This window comes from Ciconia boyciana, chromosome 10, assembly GCF_034638445.1.
Source record: "Ciconia boyciana chromosome 10, ASM3463844v1, whole genome shotgun sequence".
Taxonomy (NCBI): Eukaryota; Metazoa; Chordata; class Aves; order Ciconiiformes; family Ciconiidae; genus Ciconia; species Ciconia boyciana.
Genome location: NC_132943.1, coordinates 39,412,437 through 39,436,565, shown reverse-complemented (window position 1 = coordinate 39,436,565; position 24,129 = coordinate 39,412,437). Strand labels below are relative to the sequence as shown.

Here is a 24,129-nt window from a genome sequence, read left to right as displayed (position 1 = left end):
GTTGTCACTGTGTTCCCTGTTCATTGTGCCTCAGTGAATTCTAAATTAATAGCTCAGCCTTGAGTGAACAAAGGCTGGACTTGAACTGCCCGTCCTGAAAGCACAGCTGAAGCTTGTGAAGTCAAGCAGTGTTGTTTTTCAGTTGCGTACCATCCTGGCCAGGAAGTGCATAGCTCTGGTTCTCCCATCCCTGCAATCCTGTTGTCTTGACAGGGTTGGCACTGATGTAACCGAGGGCAGCTGGAATACATAGATAATGCTGCTTTTGTGTCTGGAGCCAGATTTCAGACTCAGCCCCTTTTCCTGTTTGTATGTGATGCTTTCATAGCCCTCCTTCACAATCATGTGTTTTTGCTGAGCACGTCACAGATTTTAGCACGTTGATCTTCGTAGCATCCCTGTCAGAGGAGGAAATGCTGTTCATTTTACAGGGGGAGCTGAGGCAGAGAGAGTGTTCAGGTGGAGTTCAGCTCACATAACTACCCATCAAAAGGATAGGGATATAATCTAAGCTCTTCATCAAGACTTCATTTCGTGTCACTGGAGAAGAGTGAGTGCATCCAGTGGGTGATTATTGCTGCCTGCCTTGGACATTTACAGTGGGATAAGATACTTTCTGGAGGTGTCTTTCTCTATCCACTGACTACAGACAGCTCCAGAGCAGTCTCAGACCTGGTGTGTGAGCTCTGGTGAATTGGATCCTGTCCTAAATGCGTCAGCCTCAGTGCCGCAGGAGCCCTGCTGCAAGTGGGGACCTGAGTTCAGGTTTCCAGAATTCCTTTTCACTCCCGAGCTCTGACCTCTGCCTGTTCCTGCACTTGGCCCCATCCTTTTAACAGTTTAGGTGCCACCCCTTCTCACAAAACTAAGAGATGGTGGAATGCATTACTAATGTGAGGACGTTCGCACAAGCATCAGATGTATTTAGTAATTAGGGACTTGTTTGTTTGTTTGTTTTCTCTTCATACTTTTAGTGGAAAGTCACATTTTAAATACTAAGCGGAGTCTCATTGAAATGTTAGCGTTTATTCCTCATGCTTTAGAAACCTTTTGGACATTTGTCCTTAGCCAGGGTAGTTCCAAATCTGTACCCTGGTCTGAACTGATTACACCATCTGAGGCAGGGAAGAGGTAAGCCAAGGGGCTAAGAGTGTATAAAGCAGGTCAGTATTCATGCTCTGACCATACACTGCATGACGTTCTTTCGCCTCTCCTGAATAAAGCAGTGCTTTTCTGGAATAAGGAAGACAAAGTCTGATCTTAAATAATATCCAGGCAATTCATAAGGAAGTTGCTACTGTTTTTAAAGGGAAGGAGACTAGAGAGGTCTGTGGAAGAGGCTGGCTTGTACTCCCACTGGCTAAGCTGGATTCACATAGCATTTCTCCTGCATCACTGAAAGGCAGTGAAGGGAAGATGATGCATGAGGGGATGATGCATGATTTAGCAATAAGCAAGAAACTTCCTCTTTATGGCAACAAGAGTTAATTTTTAGTGTTGATGCTGATCTGAAATAAGTCAGTTTTACTCCTAGCTGTCTCTGGAGAGGTTCTGTTTCCTTTGCTGCCAACTTCTGAGGAAAGAAGGAAATGACAATAGTTACCTTTGAAAGGTGCTCACTGTCACACTGATGTAAATCACTGTAGCTTAGTTGTACACAGTGGAGTACTACCATTTACACCAACACAGGGTTGAGAGAGCAGAGTCAGACCTGTAAGGTTTGCTATATTCATCTCACTCCCATATTTGCTGGAAACACTGAGGCACATTTAAAGGAGAAAGAATTAGTAGGAGAACGAACTTTCAGCAGTTCCTTTTGCCCTCTGTCTTTAGTGCCAGCTGAGCAGAGGAGTCCACTAGAGCTGAGGGAATTAATTCCAACAAAAATCCTAGAGTAAATATTCTGAAAGAGTTATTTAAAATGTGCTGTTTGGCCAGCCAACATGCTCACTGGGATATTCATGGAAAGCAAACACAGGCTATTATCGTTGTTGTTGTTATTATTATTATTATTATTATTAAAATCAGGTAACTTTCTCTCAGCCTTTGCCCAACTTTAAACCACGCTGTTGCAGCTGCTTGCACACATATGATCCCCTTGAAGTCAGCAGAGCTGCAGAAAGAAACCCCATGCCTTTATTTCTGCCACACAGAGGCTCCATCACATTCTTGATGTGCCGTCTCCTCTCCACAGCTCACAATTTCCTGTCTTGGTTTGAGACTGTGATCTTGTACCACTGAAGTCAGTGGGAGCTTTGCTTTGCAGTTCAATTTAATGACAGTAGCGAGACTGTATCCTTCTTTCTGTAACTCCTACTGCTGGGAATTTTTCTCTGGCATCATACGACAATCTAACCCTTAAATATGGAATTACCCTTTGTCAAAAGTTTTCAGATTCTGAGCCAGGTTTTCTGATCCAGGTTACCTCGGAGAGGGCAGTTGAGGGATGGAAAGCTTGCACCCAGCTCTGTATTTTTGCACACCTTCCATCTTTATAGTGTTTTTCTTTATTGTAGGAGCCTCTTTATAGAGGGGTCATTTTTAAGGCCAAAAGAAGAGATGGGCAAAGAAGTTGTCATTGAACAACCAGCTGATTTATAGTAGCAGTTGCTGGTATCATTGGAGACTGACTCCTGTCCTGTAACAGGATTACCAGTAGAATTTTGATGCTTGTCCAGTGTCTCAGATTAGCTTCGGTCTCAGCTTTGTTTGCTAACAATTCTGCACCTCCTAATTGTACTGCTAGTGCTGCCGTATAGGCGAGTACATCTAGACTGCAGGAAGGCCACAGCACCTTGTTGCTGGAGGGGCCTGGGGACCAGTTGAAAGCCCCACAGCATCTTAGCATACCTGGTTTCCTTTGCAGAGAGGTTTTTTCTGGATGTAGTGCATTTGTTTTCTCTCTGTGCAGAAAGCTACATACTTGTCTGTTGTTTTTCTGAAGCACTCAGGTTCTTGGTACATTAACTAGTCTTCCAGTGAAGATTGTGTTGATTTAAAACAAAATACACAGTAGCTCCTTTAAGGTAATAGTGCATCTGCTGTGCACAGTTCAGTACAGATGGATGTCAGCTACAAGAATCACACAGAATTGAAATGCTGTCAGAGCTCTCTATCTGCAGTTGTCTGATTCTGTCTTTGTGTTTCCTTTGGATAGTTTGTGATTTATGCTTGTTTAGTGTAGTGAATATTAATATTACACAAACTCATTATGGTGCTGCTACAGCCATAGATGTCAAATGAATTGATACAGCTTAGGTACTTTGTGTTCACTGTGTCTGGCAAATTAAATTTTATGGGGAGATTGCCAGGCAATTTGGTGAAGTAAAACACACAGACAAGAGCTACATGATCTTCATGTCATTTTCAGAGATCAGAAGCATAAAAGATACTGTATTTCCTGTCTTAGTTGTTCTGATTGTAGTTTTAGTGAAGAAAGAGTCGGTTATGTGATGGCAGAGCATTGTGCTCCTTCTCTGGGCACGTTGTACTGACAGCTTTAGTTGAATGTTCCAGCAGTGCAGCTCTACTAGGGACAAAAGTTAGCAGGAAGAAAGCAGGGAGATCATGAGCCTCCTCACACTTAGGCTTTGAAGTTAGGGAATGAAGGAAGAGCAAGAGCATTTACTTTCTAAGGAAAGCTCTGAAGTTTCTCTAGGGTGATCTCGGTCCTAAATCCTTGCAGCTTGTTGCCTGGGAGGGGCACCACTGGATGAGGTTTGCATAAAACACCGCCTGCCTTCTCCCTCCCATGTAACGAAAAAGGCTATTTGGATATGAATTAATAGCAAAGAGCTGCAGCCCACGGAAAGAAGTCTGGGAAGAGGGCAGCCTTCCGGGGACTTTCCAGCTCCCCAGGAAGTGTCATATCCTTCTTCCTCCAGGGATTACTGAGATTTATGAAGCAGCGAGGCTCAGACACAGCTTCAGCATTTCCATCACACCCACACTGGCTTCACACTAGCACGTCTTTGGCACCTGTACTGCCAGGAGCAGAAGCCTGCGCATGCTCTAGCCCATAACAGTGCCCTCTGTTATGAAGTCCAGCCTGAGACTGATGCAGCTTTTAAATAAAAATTAGCATCCTAAGCTAAATTGAATTCTTTCATTGCATCTGAAGCTCTTCAGCTGCAATTTCAGCTCTTCGGCTTTTTCCAGCTTTCATTTTCCATTGTCTAGAGATATTCTAGAAATACGGAGTTTTAGAAGCTCTGTGCTTCTGAGAGATAAGCTGAATCCTCAGCAGCGTTTCCATGAGCACAGGACCCCAGCTAGTGCTTGAGTGTCCTACATTCACAGCCATTAGATGATTCATTCAGGTATTTGTAACAAGTACTGTCCTGTGTGCACAGAGATAGTACTAATACAGAAAGCACTCTGTGTACCCCATGATGCTCTTTGCTCTAAATCCTTGGCTAATTCCTGATGAAAACTGTCTATACTGTTTATTACTCGCTGATACTGTCCCTGTAATTTTATTCTGTACTCTATGTATCATGGAAGCACCTGCCAACCCTGCAATTAAATATCAAGCTATTTTTTTCAGAGATGTCTAATTCATGTGGCCAGGGAGACTATTCTGCTTGGCTAAAGCAGGCTCTGGTATGCCAAAAGCCAGTTTTCAGTTCCCTGAGTAGTGTCTGCTATGCCATTGCAGCAGTCCTGGTATGGCATTAGGTCTGGTAGTGTTTCATGGCTGAACATCTGTATATGTCTGCGTATAAAAAGATTATTCCAGAGAGAAACCTGGCAAGAAGTTATCTTTATGATTAATTTGTTCTGCTTTCTACATTTGAAAGGTAGCCATTTTCAAATCACAGGCTTACAAAGGAGATGGTTGTTAGTGATTTTCAGATGTGTTTCACATCAGTATGGCGTACGGCATCTTTCCTTCCAAAGCTTATCACGGACAATAGAGACTGTTCACCCAGTGAGATCACTACCAGAATTAAGTGACTTCTTGTTAGATTTTTAAGTAACAGGGACGAATTTCTTAGGGACCTGCAGTGCTCCAATGGTAGAAGATCAGATCTGAGGTCTAATATGCCCTCCTTTACATACTGAAATACAACAGACTTGGAAGGTGGGGAACTGTAAGCACCGCCATCTTCAGTTACAGCTGGAAGGGGGGATTTTGGAGAGCAGTCAGAATTTGGAGGGGCACTTCCCAGTGTGTCAGCACAGCTGAGAGGTACTGTCATTGCAGGTGGGGAGAGCTAGCAATTGGTTATAGCATCCTTTCCTCTTGGCAGAGAAGGTGGCAGGAGGGAGTCGTGATTTGTCCATGATTCTCCTTGTGTTCCAGGGCTTTAGTAGCAATCGGTGCCTTCCTGGTCCCCGTTTCTTTTTCTGTACGAAAAGGCAGTTAACTGTTCCTGCCCATGCTCTCAAGCTAGTTATTTTTCCAGGTGTGTCCTGGCCATGTGGGATTGATGGCAGTAAAACCACTTCATCCTAAAGTCAATGGATAATTTGTGTGAAGAGATACCAAGGCTAGACGGGGCCATTGCAAGTGTTTTGTCTAACCTTGTGGCATAACATAGGCCAGAGTCTCTTGTCTCTTAATTTCTGCATCAAGTGCAGAAATTCTGTTTGAGGTGGAGTTTGTCTTTTAGAAAGATTGTCTTGATTGTATCAGGTGGGATGGAAAATACATCACAGTGTAGAAAAATCTCACTGGGCGGTTAATGCTGATTCCTTAGCAGGGTTTGGATCCTATTACTGTCTGCCATGCACCCTTTTTTGTGCTAGATTAAGGAGCTGCCGGTTATCAGAAATCTCTTCTGTTTAAGGGGCTGAGTGGAATAGTACCATTTGTATGTGTTTGTTGTTAAAGAAGGGCAACACTGATGCCTCCTTTTTATTTGGTTTATTTGTGGTTTTCGCCACTCCTCTGCTTCTGCAATATCTTTCCCAAAATAATATGACCAAATCTTTCCTTAAATTTGATGCTTATTACGACAGTCTGTCAGGTTGTGGACTTTTTTATTTATTTCTATCCCATTTCTTTAATTCCTTCTCCTTAAAAGGTGATCAAAAACTTTCTGAAAATCTTAGTAGTCCTTTGTTTGCCTTTTACTAGACTCTGTCGCTTCCTTATGCAAGTGTTGCAATGAAATCTCCAATGCCAGAACAGATGAACTTGTAAATTAACTAGACGTTGTATCAAAGGGTTTCATAACGTTTCAGGAGGTTACACTGACGCTATCTCTATATTAGCTCTCTTGCTTCTTGAAAAACTGCTTGATTAGTTAGGAAAGTTTGTATGAATCCATTCTGTATGTCTTTCATAAAATACTACATTTTGTGTATTTTCCTAGTAGGCAACAGTGTGCTGGATACTGCAGTTGCTGCCATCAAACCTTCAGAGTAATTCTGGAAGTCCCACCAAGCTCTCTTTCAAGATCTCAAATTCCCATTTTCTGCTTCCCTAAGTTTTAATGACATGCTGGTGGTAGGAGGCTCCTTTCTGTTCTGCTCTGCCTTTTACATTAAGCAGTTCTCAGTAGCTGTTAAGTGTTTTGTTGGTATCTAGTCAACCATCACAAATATTTCACCTACTGTAACTTTTTAATTCTGGGAAATTCTTCTGTGTCTATTGCTACTCTTTGTTGGAAATGTAGATAGCACAAGGCCATCTTTGTCCATGAAAAGCAGGAGGTGAACCCAGACTGATACTAGCAGCCTAATTTCATTGCTCAGGGTGAATGAAGTAGGAAGAATAAACATGCAAAAATACACTGTAAAAAACATGACATGAAAAATTATTTCAGTCTTAATAATTTACATGAAAAAGGAAAGCTTCTCACAAAATATGTATATTTAGAGTATGAGTGTTTAAACACCTTTTTAAAATTTGCTAAGTTTGCCAGAGGGAAAAGGAAGAAAATTCATATGGAGGACTCAAACAGAATAGGTGATGCCCAGCTCGTCAGAGAGAATTCTTTGAAAGCGCTTTATGGCAATTAGTCTCTTGCTTTGCAACCAGGCCAGCTGAAATCAGTGGTGTTTCTCAAGGAGTAAGCCCTTCTCAGCCTGAATAGATTATCGGGACCAACTTGTCAAATTGCTTCATGGTTTTGCAGGTCAAGTGCCTTAAACCAGGATTTTTTTAATGTGTTAGCTGTTTTCTGTCACATTCAAGCTCCTGAATTCAGGCATATAGATTTAGCGTCAGACTTTGCGAAAGTGTTGGATGGCATTTTGGTTTCTACAAATTTAATATATATTTAATTACAAATCACCAGCTCACAGGACTTCCTGGTGAGACCTACTGCAAGTTAGCGTTCAGTGGTATCAGTGGAAGAGTCTGTAGCTGTATATTGCTTCAAACCTTGACGCATGACATGTAAATTTCTTGAGCTTTAATATAAACTGGTTTAAAATCAGGCAGCATCTGCTTAATCCATGAATAGCTGCTGGCTGTGTTAACAGTCAAGAGAGCTCACAGCTGATCCATTTTCTTTTCTCTCCTGAAAAGAAAAAAAGTCAATAGATATAAAGAGAGTAAGTAATAAATATTTCTACACTGCACTGATGAGGCATTCTTGGAAAACAGCAAGCTAAACAACTCTACATAATTCAGTAGATGGAAGAGTGGACTAAGAGTCAGGAAATAATTATGAGAGCTGGGAGAAAATTTTCCTTCAGTGACTAGGTTTGAAACAGAAATTGTTAGTGAAAAATGTCGTTTCTGAGGAATGATATTTGTGATTTTCTTAAAATAAGAAGAGCACCTGAAAATACAAGGGGCTGTGATTTGGAAATGCACCTGGCAGGGCTCCAAGGAGTCGTGACTTAAACACCCGTCTGCCCGTGAGGGTTGGGGCTCACAAGCCGGAGAGCGCCGTCCACAGTGTCCCATGGCAGTGGGACTCCTGCGATAATGCTTCGAGCGTAAGGTGGCAGGAGGACGCTGGAGCATCCTGTGCCAAATACTGTACTTTCTAAACATACATGCAATGGGGATAAATGCCAGCACAGCCTAAAATGCCCTTTGTTAGCCAGAGTAAAGAGTCTGTCTGTCTTGTTAAATGCTGTGGTAGGGGAGGGAAAAAAAATTCTCAAAGCTATAAAAAGACTCTCCAAAAGATGCGGTGGGGAGAAGTGGGAGGAGGCATAGATGAAGTTTAGATTTAGAATGTTAAAAAATGATTATTTTATCCAAATCAGCTGGATGGTTATTTCTTTTAGCCTATTATTGCCACCAGAACCTCAGCCCTGCTCTAAATCAACTCAGCATTTCATCAAGAAGCCTATTCTTTGCTATAAGAGACCAAGAGTGCACAATTATGGGTTTCTTTTCCCCCTTGCATAATAAAATTGGGAGATTATCATCAAGTTTCTATTCAGATTTTAGGAAGGCTTTTTTATTTTATTTTTAAAACCCATCTTTGTCTGTAAGAGCTCCCTGTTCAGGCCAGCATGCTGTAATGATTACTGCTGTAAAGGCTTCAGTGGAGATGTGCTCTATTTCATTCTCAATGAGGGTTGATGGCATTTTGAGAGGCTCAGAATATCCTTTGATTACTGTATAAAACAGACTGGGGAAGATGGCAATGCAGCGTGCGGCATAGGAGGGGGCTGCTGCTCCGAGTGTTGCTCATCAACTTTCTTTTGTGCTTTTTTTTTTGTCTGCCATGTCGCAATCACAAATCATGACCGTGTTGTGGTTTTGGTCCCATTCCCCATCCTTTCCCTGTTTTGGGATTTGAAGCTCGAGGTTTGTACAGAAAAAGAGCTGCTGCTGCTCCTGTGTTTTGGACAGATGCTACAGCATATGAGCAGGAGCAGCGCCTTGACCCTTCTCTCCCCCAGGGAATTGCTGGAGTAGCTAGGAAATGGTATGTTGTCTCTTCCAAACTGTGGGGAATTGGCCCAGTGTTAGAAGGTGCCGTTTACTGTAAAATGTCTTCGAGAGTGTATTAAAAAAGGAGTGACAGAAAGCTAGTCATGGGTGACAGGAATGATACGGGAGTAAAAGAGATTGAAAGGGATAGACACATGCAAGCTGCCTCTCTTCCTGCTCTCCTGTCTGTTTGACACTCACGGTGCATTAATATAAAATAATAGGGAAAAGGAATTCTTGCATCTTCATTCTTGTGTCATGCTTAGATCAAATTGCATATTGTGCCAGCTGAAGGCTGTTTGCTAGCCGTTCTGAAGTTGGAAGGATGAAGGTTTCTGAGGTCTGGAGGACAGGGTGGTTTCCAGGGAGAGTTTTTGATGCCATACAGCAGGAGAATGCTTTTATTCCCAGCCCAGGTATAGGAGATGAGTCTATGGAAGAGCATTTCGCCTACATTTTGCTGTCAGTGTGCCTGGATACTGAGTTTTGTGGCCACATCGGGCATCTCTTTAACAGGTTATTTTCATTGGTCTTCTTGTAATCTTTGACTCCTCTACTTGGTGAAGTGTTAGACTGACAATATACGGTGTATGTCTGGTGTTTTCCAGTAGCAGAACAGGAAATACTCTGTGCAGTATTTAGGTATGTCGTTTCCTGTACCACTATGCCAAGATTATTAGGCATGTTTTGTTTTGTGATATATGCCATTTACTGTTCACAGTCCAGACTACATTACTCCTAGAAGGCTGTATTCAGGTTTGGGCATCCCACTGCATATGGACTGCTCTAAAAGAGTTTATAAGTCTGAAAACAGACAGCTGTTAGGAGAAAAAATTGTGCAAGAGAAAGTTTAAATGACTTATCTGAAGCTATGAAGTAAGTCAGTACTGACCTGAACCCAGGTCACCAGTGAAACATCCCTACTGATATTGAACAAGTTCAGGGATGTCTTAAACCCACCATAGTGCCAGGACGTGATCTGGCACATTCAGGTGATACAGGCAGCCTGTGTGAACTGAGTTAGAGCTCAGGCTGCCTGCAGATCTCAGCTCTCTTCTGACAAATGGTGACCAGAAAAAACTTATGTGCAGAAAAAACTCACATGCGGAAAAGACTTTTTCCTTGTTTCTTCTATTTATTTTTTTTCTCCTCACTGATCTAAACTGGATGTTTTGTGTCTTCATTGTGGAAGGAGCAGTCATCAGAGACTGGAACAAACTCTATAGCTAACACAGGATGGTGCTTACGCTCTTTTCTATACTCACGTATCAACATTCAAGTTAAAACGTTAACACACGTTGTGAGAAAGGGTAATGCTGGAAAAGGGACTGGGACTTCATCATTTCCAATAAGGATTCATCAATCCCCCATGGAACTTTGTGGCCGTTGAACTGAGGGCATTTTTATTTTTGTTGTCGAATAATAGGCTCCCCTTTCCTCTTACTGGAAAAATACATGTCCTGTCTTGCTACATTAACTCAGGTGGGCCACATTACTGTTTGTGTGCCTGAAATAGGTGATGTAAGAGACACGCACACAGATACCCCAAACCAGTTTCAGCGGATGTACATCTCCAGTATGCTATGATGGTTTTTCTGTGTGCTGAAATGATACAGGGTGCCAGCAATGACCCATACCTAGTACCATGCTGTGATACTTGGCAGTGATGCCAATGGCAAGTTTTCTTCATAGTCCTAGAGGAAAGTGCCCAGTGGGGAATGGAGTTTTCTTAAGTAGGGTCAGGAGCCCAGGCTGAGCAGAAGAGAGAGCACGAGGAATGCCAGACTTGTGTCAGGTGCTGCGAGCTGTAGGGACGGATATGCTTTAACTAGAACGGCCCAGGGGGCATCTAATCCTTTCTTTTTGTATAGGGCCCTGCTCTGAGCAGTGGCTGGGACCAGAAATCTCCAGAGGTCTGCAAAGATTCTAGCTATTACTATACAAACAGCATTTCATTTCTGTTTAACGTTACACAGCAATCTCATGGTACATGTTTTTTCTTTCTTTTGATTTTCATCTCAGACATGTTTGCTGTGGGCTCTCTGAAGCAGGGCAGAGTAAGCTGTTAGCTCTGTGGTCAGAGGGAAGCAGGACTGCTCCTGAGCAGAGGTGGCTGCTCTCCTGGGGTGGTCTTTCCTACTTGAATTTCAGTTCAGATCAGTTGTAAATACCAGACTGCTCCCTTGAAATGTAGCTGGAGTTTGCTCGGGGCTGGTGGGACAGTGTTGTGTGCTCTGCCTGCAGCCCCACCAGAGCATCCCAAACGTATTATTCAGATCCACTCGCATAAATCAGCTGTCCTTCCTAGAGAGCTGCTGAAATCTTGGTGCATGCAGCAAGATCTGCTCAGCCTGGTATGCTAGGAGGCTGCGGTTTGGTGACTCGAGCCTGGATACTGACTTGGTTTCAAATCAGGTAAACAGTTTCTAGGGGAAGGAGGAAAGTGAGTTATTTCTGGGGGCACACAGCCCAGGATTGAACTGGTCCAAGGAAGTGTTGCAGAGCTTGATCAGAACAGATGATCACTGAGTTGCCTGAAGCATGGACCATGAGGCGCCCTGAACAGGACGTGCAAGGAGCATCCCAGGGAGAAGGTGGGGGTGTTTTACTCCTGCTTTATGGTTTGGTGCTTCTTGTGTACGAGAGCAGAAGGAGAGTGAAAGAGAATTGGGTTTTCATGTGGATAGGAGCAGTATCAGAGTGGGCTCAAACGTACGTGTGTGTGTGTGTGTCTACATTGATGTTGGCAGAGCCTTGCCTTTAGTAAAGAAAAATCTTTCAGTCCCATGAGCTTAGCAGGCTGCTTAAGAACAAGAAACAGTAATAATTATGCAACCCTATCAAATGTGTGTGCATATCTCAGTGGGTGGCAAGGAAAACCAGCTCTGCAGCAGCGAGGATGCTGTTGGGAGGCTGTGCTAGCAAGCAAACCATGGGGGTACTGGATCATGCTGTAAAATAAAGTTTTATTTATTTTCTGTTTGGTGATAGTCCTGTACCACCCATAATCCCACAGCAGCATCACATCACTGAGTACCTTCAGCATTTCTTCCACCTGAAGTCTGCTGTGGGTGCACCTTCAAAGGCAGCTGTGGTCACCGTAGGGCTGGCCTGGGATGAGCTGTAGCGCAGGCAGGGGGAGGAACAGAGCTCTGGGTGCCATACTCCAGGCATGACACTAGACTCAAATGAAAAGAGTCAAGGCAGAGGCATAGTCACACAACTACGTAAAGATGAGCAGCAGGACCCAACAAGGCTTTGATTTCATTACAGTTTAACATGCAGCCAGAAAATATTATGTCCCTGCTATAAAGGAGGAGATATTTACCTTTGGGAGATTTTAGAAGCAAGGAATTGGAAAATGAAATTAATGAATAGAAAGCAATAACACAAGCCAATATTCACAAAAGTGTTATTTACCTCTCTTTTATCAAGGCTCATTTTACACAAACGTTAGCGGTTATAATAGCTGATATGTCACTGGTATTTAGTACCAAAAGGCCTCTAAAAAGGCTTTAGGGGATATTTGCTTGTTTTTTATCTTTTCTCCCTGATGTCATGTTTGTGCCTAAAATTCAATCATGTGGTACAAAGAATGAAATCTCGGGCATTTCTGGTTAGGGCTGCTCATGGGCAGTTAAAAAGGCTAGGCTCCTTCTGGAGGATGCTTAGAGTTTAAATGTCAATGGATGTGTGCACTCCAGAGCTAATGGATAAAATGCATATTACAGTATCAAAAGGGGGTGATTATTGGTTTTGTTTGTTTGTTTGTTTGTTTGTATGCAAGTTGAGACTTTTTAAGTAGGTTTATGTAGGGAGGTCTTTGAGCAACCAGCCTCTGAAGTCTCTGTCCATCGCAACAAGCTAGAGATCTTCATCATTCAGGTCAGAATTTCAGGATCAGAAATCCAAAAACCTAGATCTTCTCGGTAAAGGAACATCAGCTCATTTTTTCAAGATAGTATTTAAGATGCAAAAACAACAACCAAAAGAAAAATCAGCAAAGTAAATTGGATTACACATACAAATCAAGCTATTTAAGTTCTACTTGGTAAGGTCCAAATGTATTTTCTGCTCGCAGTGTGATTCATGTCCTGACCAAGAAGAGTTGGTGGGGGCCTTCAGTACTTATCTTGGAAGCCTACAAAATGATGACATCACATTGCAATTAGCAGGCAATTTGAAGACATTTAAACAATTATGTCACATTTTCAGCCCCACTAATTGGCACCACAGCTGTTTGCTTTGCCTCCTTTTTTTGGAACAGTGGCCACAGGGTATTAACTCATGGGGAAAAACAGTAAAGAATTTAAAAAGTGTGCAGACACCAGTGGTTTGGGGAAGAGCCAAGCTGTAAGGTTCTCTGTTAAGGGTGTTGCAGGACAGCTATGTTTAGTACAGAGCTAAAGGGGAGGCATGAAGAAAATACCATTACCGTGATCTTAGTTGACAGATCACTGACTGAGAAGAGTCTTGTCAGGAAAAATAGCAATAAATGCATTAATGCTAATCCATTCTCTCCTGACATCTTGGGACAGGGCTATTCTAAGGGGGCCTGTTATTATGTTGTTACAGTTGCATAGTATGTATTTAAATGTTAGAGTCACGGCCAAGAAGATCTAAAGATAGGATGGTGGGTTTAGCCTTTTGTGATGAGGGTGGAGCAAAGCATGCCCACGGAGAGATAATGCGGCCATCCTAGAACACTATTTTTTTAAGTTGCTAATCATCTAAACATTTACTGGCAGAGGAGTGTAGCCCGTTGACAAAAGCCTTGCTTTGCTAAGTTACCCTTAAGAGATCACTGTGGGCTGTGAACTAAAAGTAGTTCAAGACAGCTCTCCCCTTATTCATCCAGAATCAATGAACCATCAGCTGAAATTCATGGGAGTGCCTCTGTGAAAACAGAAAGATGTAAATTAAAGGTATGTAATACAGCACGGTGTAGTACCGAATAGAAAAGGAGTGGTTACAGTCACTGGTTTAGTGTCTGTGGAAAACAAACAGCAGCAAACTCCAATCCCCTGCATATAATACTAACACAGTATTGCTACAGCTCTTTTCACTCTCGTACAGTCTGGAGGGCTGGAAACTAGAAGCAGCAAACCCCCTCTTTGGAGTCTCACAGCCTGCAGGCAGGAGGGAAGGAAGCTGGGAAGCTTTACAAGGAGGTAGAGGATTCCCAGAAGAGCTTTGGGTTCCTCGCTGTTAAGAGTTGACTCTCTGTAGTCACCACTTTGTATTTCTTCTCTGGATCCTACCTGTAATCATCAGTTTGCCTAAATCTTCACCACTCTCCATGGACCATAGTTTACTACTTAGCTGTCTTCAGTCTTTCCTTCTCCGTCTTTGGAGTATGCAGAAAGCATCCCTGAATTCTAGTAAACACGAGATGAGATGGCACAGAGAAGGGAGATTAAGTCTCCTGCAGTGCAATATCCTATAGCCATCAGTAGGACTTCAAAGTAGCATCTGGCAGGCCCAGGGGATGTTTTTTTATCCATTTGTCTAACACATTCTGGGTCGTAACCTGTCCATGTGTCATTAGAAGGTGACAGTAAATCTGTGGTACAGAAGAAAGGTGAGGGGGTTCAGAGAGGATCTGACCTCCGCAGTCAGTGCATCTCTGGTTTCCACGGTGTTCCCTGTTTAAAGAGACCTTCCTAGTTGCCCCAAACAAGCCTCTTGCAGAAGACTGCCAAGTTACAAGCTTGCTGCATAGTCTGTATCCAGATGTGTATTGAGGACCTTGATGTCTGCTCCCTTAAAAAAAAAAAAGTAATCTCTGGTAAAGTGTCTTCTGTTCCCTCTTCTGTTATGATCTTCTCTCTCAAGCGTGATCATCTCAGCCAGGCAACTGCTGACTTTGGTTTTTCCTTCCCTGTTTGTGAACCTTTCTTGGCTGCTGTTCTTCTGGATGCACTTACACTTGTCTTGAATAAAAGAGAGACCGTGCACCGATGGGACAGCACTGAAGTTCCCAGGCTGATCCAGCCAAGCCCTCTGCCATCTCCTTCTGTGCTGCCTTAGATGGCACTTTCTTTGCAGTTGGCATCGTCCTCGCTTCTCTGGCTGTCAACAGCCACAGCTGGGTCAGACGCCAAAGCTGCTCCCAGGCCTAGGGCTTAAGTTTAAGCTCTGCTTTTCAAACATAACAAGCTCTTTGGGAATGCTTAGTGAAATCAGTCACGGTTGGCCTAGACTTCAGTGGTGTCTCAGCCCCTCCTCCCCCAGCCTTACTACCCGTGCACAGAGCCCTCGCAGCTCCCGCTGGCTGCACAGGGCAGAGCTCTGCCGCTTGCGCTAAGGGTGGACCGGCGACTGCTCGGCTCCCTCTGCACCAGCTGAACTAGGCCTGTATTTGGCCATTTGATTCGAGAGCGATTTGCTGACGGCAAAGGAGATTCAAGTTCAGCTCCAGCCTCTAGAGAAGCTGCTGTTTCAGTGCTTTCAGACGATCTTTTGTCCTTGTGCCTCCTGTTTCTCCCTGTCATGTTTAGGTCTTAGTACCATCTCTCCCTTCCTACTCAGCCTCCTGTCACATGCCAGCCCTTTCTCGCTCCCCGCGCCCCACAGTCTCTCTCACTTGCCATTGTCCTCTGTTCCTTTGCAAGCCACCGTTCCTGGCTCCTGACCATCCCTGCTGCCAGCTCCTCCGGCACCGCTTTCCTTGCAAGCCTCTCAACTCCTTTGCAGTCTGCTCAGACCGCGTTTCCTCCTCCTCCTCCCCACTGACGGGGGGTCGCTGAGACCATGGGATAGATCCTCTCCTGTGTTTCCTTCCAGCACCTAGTTTCCCTGGGGAAAAACAACTACGGAGTCCTGCTCAAGCCTTGCTAATGGATGGTGCAGATAGACAATTCAGCTAACAAAGGTTTTCCTGCACTTCTGTAATTTGCAACCTGGAGGCTTTTTTAGGTCATAACTTGGCTAAATAGGGATGAATTTTCATGGGGATGGAGAAGAGGGTATCTCTAACTGTGCTCATGCTCATCAGCACATGTAAATCACCTCAAACACAAGGTGCTAGATCTGAGTAACAAAATGGCTGTGGGGATATTTCAAATAGAAGGAAATGGGCATATTTTTGATCACCAGAAAAGGGTCTTCAGACAGGCAGCATGCATTTTAAAAAAGTTTATGTTTGTTTTTAAGGTTTTTCCGGATGGAGGTATTTCGCTTAAACGCAAAACATTCCTTTATAAAGTAAGATATTTGACAGTGACCATCATCTCCATCCTGATGTTTTGGCAAGAAGTTCATAAGGGAAAGATTGACTGTAGTACGTCCAGGCCTTACTATGTGAGGATGCACGTTGTCTTTCCTTTTAATTTTGGTATGTTTCCTGGTGTGGATATGTTTTTGAAACAGATTTTGATGGATGAGATATCTTCTGAAGTGGAGTGTTCTCAAGGAGGTTAGACTTCTTTCCTGAGGTGGTGGGTTTTTCCTTCTAATTTATCTCAAGTTTAGACCTTCTTTTTTCAAACCCTGACTTTTTCTTTCCCCCAGCTAGGAGATAAGGGAAATACAATAAAGTTTTTGAAACAAAATGGGAAACAAAATAATTATGAAGAACTGAACTTATAGTCTCAAAAATAACATTTTGGCAGCAGAAAAACACATGAAAAATAAAGGGTTCTTTGTTTTATTTTTATTTTCCTCCAAACATCAGCATTTCCTCTATGAAAAACAGGCCGGTTTTGGGTAACAGTAATAAGTATAAATGCAGCCACTGTGCTGGTGATGTTACAGCAGTTCAAGGTCCACAGGGCAGTGTAAGATGGTTCCAGAAACCAATATCAAAATGAAGATCTCTGCACGGATACTTTGCTGTACAGCCTCTAGACTTCTCGGTAAAAACCCTTAGCCTGTGATACAGAAGCGACATTAGAAGGGCGGTATATGTTGAGAGCAGGACCACATGGCACGTTGGAGTCTTGAAATCCAGCAGCTGCTGTGCTGTTTGGGTTTACCAAAGCCAAGGGACTGTTTTCCCTGTGATACTTAAACTCGCTGTGACAGTCTAATGACAGTCCTGCACCATCCTGCCCTCCCGGTTTGTCCCTGCTGCTTTGTCCCTAGGAAAGGGAGCCTTGCCTTGGAGCTAGATGCTTTCTGCACTTCTCCTGCCCTGTATTTCCTCTGAAGTTGAGTGCACCGCCTGTCACTCTTTCTGTACGATCTGCCTTTCCAAAAATTAGACACGAGACATTTGCAGGATATACAGCTGTCAGCAGGTGTAGCATGGCAGCAAGAGGAACTTACCTTTATGTTCCCTTACCCAGCAAGAGGAACTCAGTAGCCCTCCCTAAGACTGGTGAGGGACACGGCTTGTTGGTGTTGGTGAGACATTTGCCATGACTGAATTCTTTGACTTTTAGATTCCCTTAGGAAATCCAACTGATGTGCATGTTTCTCCCCATTAGCTCATACAGCTCATGTGACTTGTTTCATTCATGTGACCTCTTATTATGTATCCATCATTCCATTTTTCTTTCCTATTAGAGTGAAATTGGACACAGCCCTCCTCCTGCCTACACCCCTATGTCAGGAGTAAGTATTTCACATTCAACCTTCATCCTTTAGGTTTTCCTCCTTCGTTCGCTACGTATTTTCTGTTTCAAACCCCTTTTTCCTACATAAATGGCCCAAAAGCCAACAGTGAATGAAGTGTGTATGGAAGCCATCAAATAGTCAGGGTCTCTACACTCAGCCTGGATTTGTGTGCAAGCTCTATGGACCTACACCCAAAATTCTGCCAACTTTTCTTGAAAAAGCATTTAGGTAACAGGCTTGGATGAATCTGTACATTTTTCCTTCCTGTTTATAGGTCATGATGTCGAAATTTCCTTGCACACCTTTGCTGACAAGCAAAATGGTAGGTTGAGTTGAACCATTGAGTTGAGGTACCAATACGAACACAGTTCACCAGCCTGAAATGCACTACCTGATGGAATTACATAGTGTTTGGGTGACCGTGTGATAGTCACTGCAGGACACCCTAAAAATAGGCCCCCCAGGAATAAACAGAGTTCAGAGATAATAATGTCCTCTATCCCCAGTCCCCTTTGCAGAAGGAGATTTCCCTAACGTGAGGTTTAAGGGTTTTGTTCAGAAATCAGGGGAGATTGCCAAAGTAATAGAAGAGGAGAAGTGTTTGCCTCTTGCAGCTGTGTATATTCAACCTCCACGTGTCTAGGGAGGAGACAAGTTTTCCTGCCCTATTTCTACCTCCATTTCTAGCCCTGAGCAGCCAGCTTGCTTCCCTGCTCCCCTTGCTGCACCGATGGTGCCTCCCCAGGAGGGGAAGCTGGCTCAGCACCACCGGGCAGACGGATGCTTTGGCAGTCCACAGCAGAGCCTGTGCTGCTGCCGATCCCGCAGCGCTGGAAACACAGTAGTCTGCAGGATGGACAAGGCTTCACCTGCCCGGTGAAATGCATCATTGAGCAAGTGTGGCAGGAAAGGCACAGGAGCTGCAGAGAGGACTTGCTGTTGAATCTTCTCTCCCTTCAGAGCCTCCTTTCTCATGCTGCCTTTTCTTTTTCAACAGAACCAGTTTGTGTATAGAGATGGTGGCTATGCTGCAGAAGTGCCGATGCCGTACAGAGCTCCTGGCTGCATAATACCAGAAGCCCCAGTCGCTCAAGGGGCCACAGCAGAGATCTTTGAAGATACTTGCTGTAATGGCACGCTACGAAAACAAGTGGCAACCCTGGCAAAAGAGGACAGCAGCACCCAGAGGTACAGTGCTGATCCCACGGTCTTCATACCCGAGCGGGTCATCCGGGGAGAGCTGGATGAGGACGGGTACATGACGCCGATGCGAGACAAACCTAAAACAGGTAAAACGTTGTCTTTCCAGAGAAGCTCCTGCTCTAGTCTAACTGCATTCTCTCTTTGTCTACATCAGCAGCTTTTCACCAAAAATGGCTTTATTGAATAACCCAGCAAGGTTGAAACCTTCTGACTTGGTTAATATTTCTTTGCATGGGGATTCATTTTTCTTTGCTTAATTTGCTACTTAGAAAAGCTCAAATGTGCCAGAATGTCAAGTTTGGTAATTCCCCCTTTAACTTTTCTTTCTGGGAAATAACAAGAGAGAGGAATGAAAAAACCCAAACTGCCTTCTCGTCCAAACACAAATCTGCAGTTACTTCCAAGAAAAGGATCTATCTTTGGCCAGCCATAGGAGACTAGGCTTTGCTTTGTTTATTGATCTTTATCTTCATGGCATTGTGCTTGGTAAATGTCATGTCAAACATACCACAGAACCAATACACACAGTTGGCATTTTGTACCCAAGAGAAGTTTAGGATTGAAAGAACGAGATGTGCTTCAGAGAGACCATCACTGCAAGGTGAAGTTTGCCTAGATCTGTGCCAGCTCAGAGTGCTACACTTCCCAGTTTGCCATCATTCGTTTCTTCCTTTTTAAATAGCGACAGCAGTCCTTTAGATGTAAGGGGATGTGTCATTAGTAATTTGCTTTCAAACCTTTGCATTAGCTTTAAAGAAATTAATTAATGCAAATGTAAATGTCAAGTAACTACTGGGTTTGCTTCAGAATTTGGAAGCCGCTTACCCTTTGTGTTACATGGTGGAAATGGTGGGAGTCCTGGGGCTTGACCCACGGCAGTAGCAATTGCGGGAGCGCGCTCGTCAGCAGCAGCCTACTCTTCAGCAGCAGCCCTTGCAAGAAGAGATTTGATGCTGTGAGTTTGCTTCAGTGTGAGCCCACACCTATCTTCAGGTTTGCCCTGGGGAGCCTCAGAGTTCTGTAGGAGCTTAACACTTCACAGGTGCTACCTGAGCCCTCGGGGATGCGGTACTAGCAGCTCAGGAGAAAGCACCTCCTTCCTGTCTCACCGCGCACAGATGCAGGGATGTCACAGCGTGGCCACGATGCTGCGCACGCTCTGTCAGCTGGGGACGCAAATCAATGCGCTGCTTGGTTGTCATTGCTTAAAAAAAAAATGCTTTCCCTATGCCCCTGGTGCAGGCACATGTGCCTGTTCCACCTCTCAGGTTCAGCAAAGTTTTAGCTATGTGGTCAAAGGTACTCGCTAAGTCTTGAACTTTTGCATTTAATGGTTTTGGCCCCTTCCTGGATAAAACCAGAGTTGAAGTGAGGACCACAGCCACTCTGTGGCTGCGGGGCCCGTTTCCTTGCGGGCAGGACTCTGTGTGCAAGTGTCTCCAGAGCCCATGACCAGAGCCGTGCTACTGGAGATGGAGGTCTTGTGTTAGCATCGCTGTGCGGCACAGGCAGGCTGAGAGGTCATCCCTCACTAATGGCAGTGGCTTGGAGACCCTGCCATTAGTTTTGTAGAGGTTTTGTAGGGAACCTCCAGGCTGTGAGATGAAAGGCAGAATTAATACTGGAAGTGAGTTTGATCTGATCATGTTCAGCCTTGAACGAGCTGGATGCTTTTGACTGTCTGGCTGCAGGGGTCCCACCCCCAGTTCCTTTTGTCCCCGGCCGCCTCCAAGCCATTTCCTTTGCAGCCCACTTGCAGTGTCAGCAACCTCCTTCCTGCCCTGGCCGATGGGCTTTGTGTTTTGCAGCAAGACCTCGTTATGCACAGACCAAGGCAGGACATGACACCCAACGAATCCATTGCTCTGTGGCTCAGTCACCTGTGTGCGACTGTGGGAGGGAGCTTACTAAGCGTGCGTTTTTAACCTAGGACAGCCAGTCTCTTTATATGTCTCTTCCCACCCCCTTTTTAGCTTTCCATGCAAGCCTTAAAACCTTTCTGCAGTTCAGCTACAATTTTTTTGTGGTGTTAAGCCACAGAAGGTGATTTGAAGCAACTGTAAGCTGCTCCAAGTCCTGTTTTGGAGCTGATGTAAGACTCTCGTACTCCTTCCAGGGCTCATTTGAATTATTTTTTTTCATAATGCTTCGAGGCCCTTTGTCCTTCAGGGATGGAAGGTTTTTAATGAGGCAAATTGTTCTGATAGAAATGAAGCTGTCTTAGAAGTTAGCCCTTGGGGATGGTTTTTGTGCAGAGAGGCTTAACTAAGATTTCTGTAGAGTTTCTGGATGGAAAGACTGCGAAACAGAGGGTTCGACTGGTATGTCCAAGGTTGCCAAGCGAGTCAGCAGTAGAGGCAGAAGCCGCTCGGCATGTTTGGCTCTGTAGATCATACTCTGAGAGGAAGTTCAGGATCAAACAAGGCACACGGGCTATGGCTCAGCGAGAGCTGTAGCTTAGTTTCCAGCTTTGCTGGGGTGGAAGGATGCACGGGTCCAAGTACGGCTTCTGGTACAGCCTGGTGGTAATGCGCACGTGATGCTTGCTACATGGATGGATTACTCCCTCTCTTTGCTGATTTATTTTTAATCTTTCCTTAGATTACCTAAACCCAGTGGAAGAGAACCCATTTGTTTCCCGACGAAAGAACGGAGATCTCCAAGCTGTGGACAACCCAGAGTATCACAACGCTCCAAATGGGCAGCCCAAAGCAGAGGATGAGTACGTGAACGAGCCATTGTACCTCAACACTTTTGCAAACACCTTGGAAAATGCCGAGTACCTGAAGAACAATTTGCCGGAGAAAGCCAAGAAGGCCTTTGACAACCCAGACTACTGGAATCACAGCCTGCCCCCACGAAGCACCCTCCAGCACCCGGACTACCTGCAAGAGTACAGCACAAAATACTTTTACAAACAGAATGGACGGATCCGGCCCATTGTGGCAGAGAATCCTGAATACCTCTCCGAGTTCTCCCTGAAGCCTGGCACTGTGCTGCCCCCGCCGCCCTACAGACACCGAAATACGGTGGTGTAGTGACCGTGGTCTTACGGAAGTGGAAAGGCAACCCCTTCTAGCTGCCTCACTCTTTCTCTCTCGCTCTCCTTTTCTCTCTCTCTCCCCTCCCTCCCTCCCTCCCTCCCTCCCTTTCTTTCTCCCATGAGCTTCCTCTTCTTGCCAGTTGACTCATTTTTGATATTTCCAAGTGAAAGAATGTCTTGGAGTCGTTTGCAGATTGGGTTGGGAACCTGGAAGGAAGGAAGGCAAGAGACTGAAAGAAGGCGTGTACAACCTGGCATTTCTCCCTTTCCGCAGATCCGGAGGGTCGGACGGTCAGAGAAGCCAGACAGTACCAGTAAAGGCCAGTGGCAGTGTTGCCTGCTGTCGAGCTAGTTCTCAGTGATTCAACCCAGACACTGTAGGGAAGCCACAGAGAGGCTTTTTCTTTCAGCAGGAACTGATGAGAGTCTGTACAGCATTCCTGGAAATCGCAGTGCAGTTTCCATTAGGGGGAAAAATGGACAATTTTTATATCATGTGTGATAGCATAGTAATTGAGAGTGAGAATCCAATTTCTTTCTCTAACACTTTCTATCCCAGCAACTGAAAATGGCTAACCTGGCTTTTCATAATCGTTCAGATCTTCATCGTGGCTTTCCAAGAAATGATGATGTGACTCTAATATATGGCTAAACCCTTTTTCTGAGCCACACCATGATTTTGTGCCAATTCCTAACCGCAGAGACTCCAGCTCGGAACTGGTACATGACACAACCATTTTTGTATATGTGCCAACATGACAAACACTTTAAACACAGAAACCCTTTCAGAAGAGAGTAACAAAACCACACCTCCAACATGTTCCTTTTGAAGCTAAGACAGGCCAAGAAACCAAGATTTGTATGCAAAAAGCTTTGCTTTCCTGTTTTATACCTGCTGACTATAGATACATAAAAAGATCCAAACAAATTCTTCCCTCTTTTTCTTCTTCATGATCGTGAAGGGAGTTGGGGATGCTGTCAGGCAACACTGAGGACAAGATGGAGAACTGGAGAGTTTGATAGGGGTCCTGAAGTCTGCTGCTGTTCTGTGGGGTGGTGGTGGGAAGGGTCCTTTAAACTGGAAGACAGACGCTGGACTGGAGAAAACGCACATAGCAGTTCACTGGAAAGTTAGTTTGCACTTAAGCTCCGATTTCATTTGAACTGTTTTCTGGATTTTGAATGAAGCAATATGGAAGTGACCAGCAAAATACAAAATAATAATTTTAAATTAAAAAAAAAATAATTATATGTAAAGGATGACTGTGGAAATGCCAAAATGAAGCAAATCAAGTCTTTGGAACGATGTCCACCAGTTCTGAGAGGCCGTTGCATTGACTGCTTCAGAGAATACAGTGACAGAGCAACCAGCTCTTACTGCTGCCACGTGAAGGACAGCAGAGCAATCCCTGAAAGGGACCGGAGGAGACAAATGTCTTGCAGCACAGTACGGAATACTTTTTTCTAAAAGGAGGATGACTCTGGCACAGAAGACGGTGCACATGAGGTTTGAGAAGTCAAAATGTGCATGACTCTCAGAGCTTTCCGTCAAAAATGTAAATAAGTATGAGTCAGTCTCCTTGCACTTAGTTCTGCTTTCATCAACCTCAATTTTTAGGTAGACACCCCATCCCCCAGCCTGCTCCTCTTTGGAAATATCTTTCAGCCAGAGTTCTGGACGTTTTTAGCAACCTGAGGCAGATGGAGCTGGGAAGGGAGGCGTAAGGGCCAGAGACACCGATGGCTTGCTCCCGACGCGCCGAGACCCATGTGTGTAAGAGCGTTTGCGTACCTAGTTCCCACCAAAATTCTTTAGGAACTATGAAGTACCTTTGAAGATCTGCCTATGTCTCTATCCACCAAGGCTTTTAAAGGGGAAGAAACAATACCTGATGGATGGCAATCTTAGGTGACACAACAGTATTTCAGTTTATGCGCTTCAGTACTGTTAAAGTCGAGATCTTTGGGGTGACCTAACCTGGCAACAAAACCAGCAACATCTAGTGGTCTGGAAATGGCATCAAGCTCCTCCAAATTCCTGCCATCTCAACAGCTTGCCACCTTTAATCATAGGGAAGCAGAGGAAGGAGTAAGAAACAAGCAATAGCTACCCAAATCTTGGTGGCTGAGAGTCAGCTTGACGAAGGTATGAAGAGATTTCAAACCTGGGTTGGTTTTTATGCTTGTAGATGGGAAACAAATTGTGGATGATAGCTAGGTCAAGGCTGGTTCAGCCAACAGCCTGTTTGTGCATCAGGTGTGTTCAGGCCAGCTTGAACCAGCTGCAGGGCAGATATTAAACCTGTAAACCGAGTACGTAGCTGAAGAGTCTGAAAGTGGCAAGAACAAGTACAGGTCTTTGAAGCTATTAAAAGGAGACGTTGGGTCAAGTGGTACCAAGGTGGTTTGTGGTGGCAGAACAAAACGACCAGATGGTTACAAAAACACGATGCATCTGAGAGGCCTTGCCTCTTCC

General features: G+C 44.4%; 1 protein-coding gene across 1 annotated transcript in view; it reads left to right on the top strand.

Annotated features, from left to right (window-relative positions):
• The window catches only part of ERBB4 (erb-b2 receptor tyrosine kinase 4), a 400,745-nt gene extending 379,097 nt beyond the window's left edge, over nucleotides 1–21,648 (top strand). Inside the window, exons 27-29 of the mRNA XM_072874979.1 lie at nucleotides 17,682–17,729; nucleotides 18,405–18,696; nucleotides 21,212–21,648. Coding sequence (XP_072731080.1) covers nucleotides 17,682–17,729; nucleotides 18,405–18,696; nucleotides 21,212–21,648 — 777 coding nt within the window. The remainder of the gene's footprint in view (nucleotides 1–17,681; nucleotides 17,730–18,404; nucleotides 18,697–21,211) is intronic.
• Nucleotides 21,649–24,129: the final 2,481 nt, after the last annotated feature.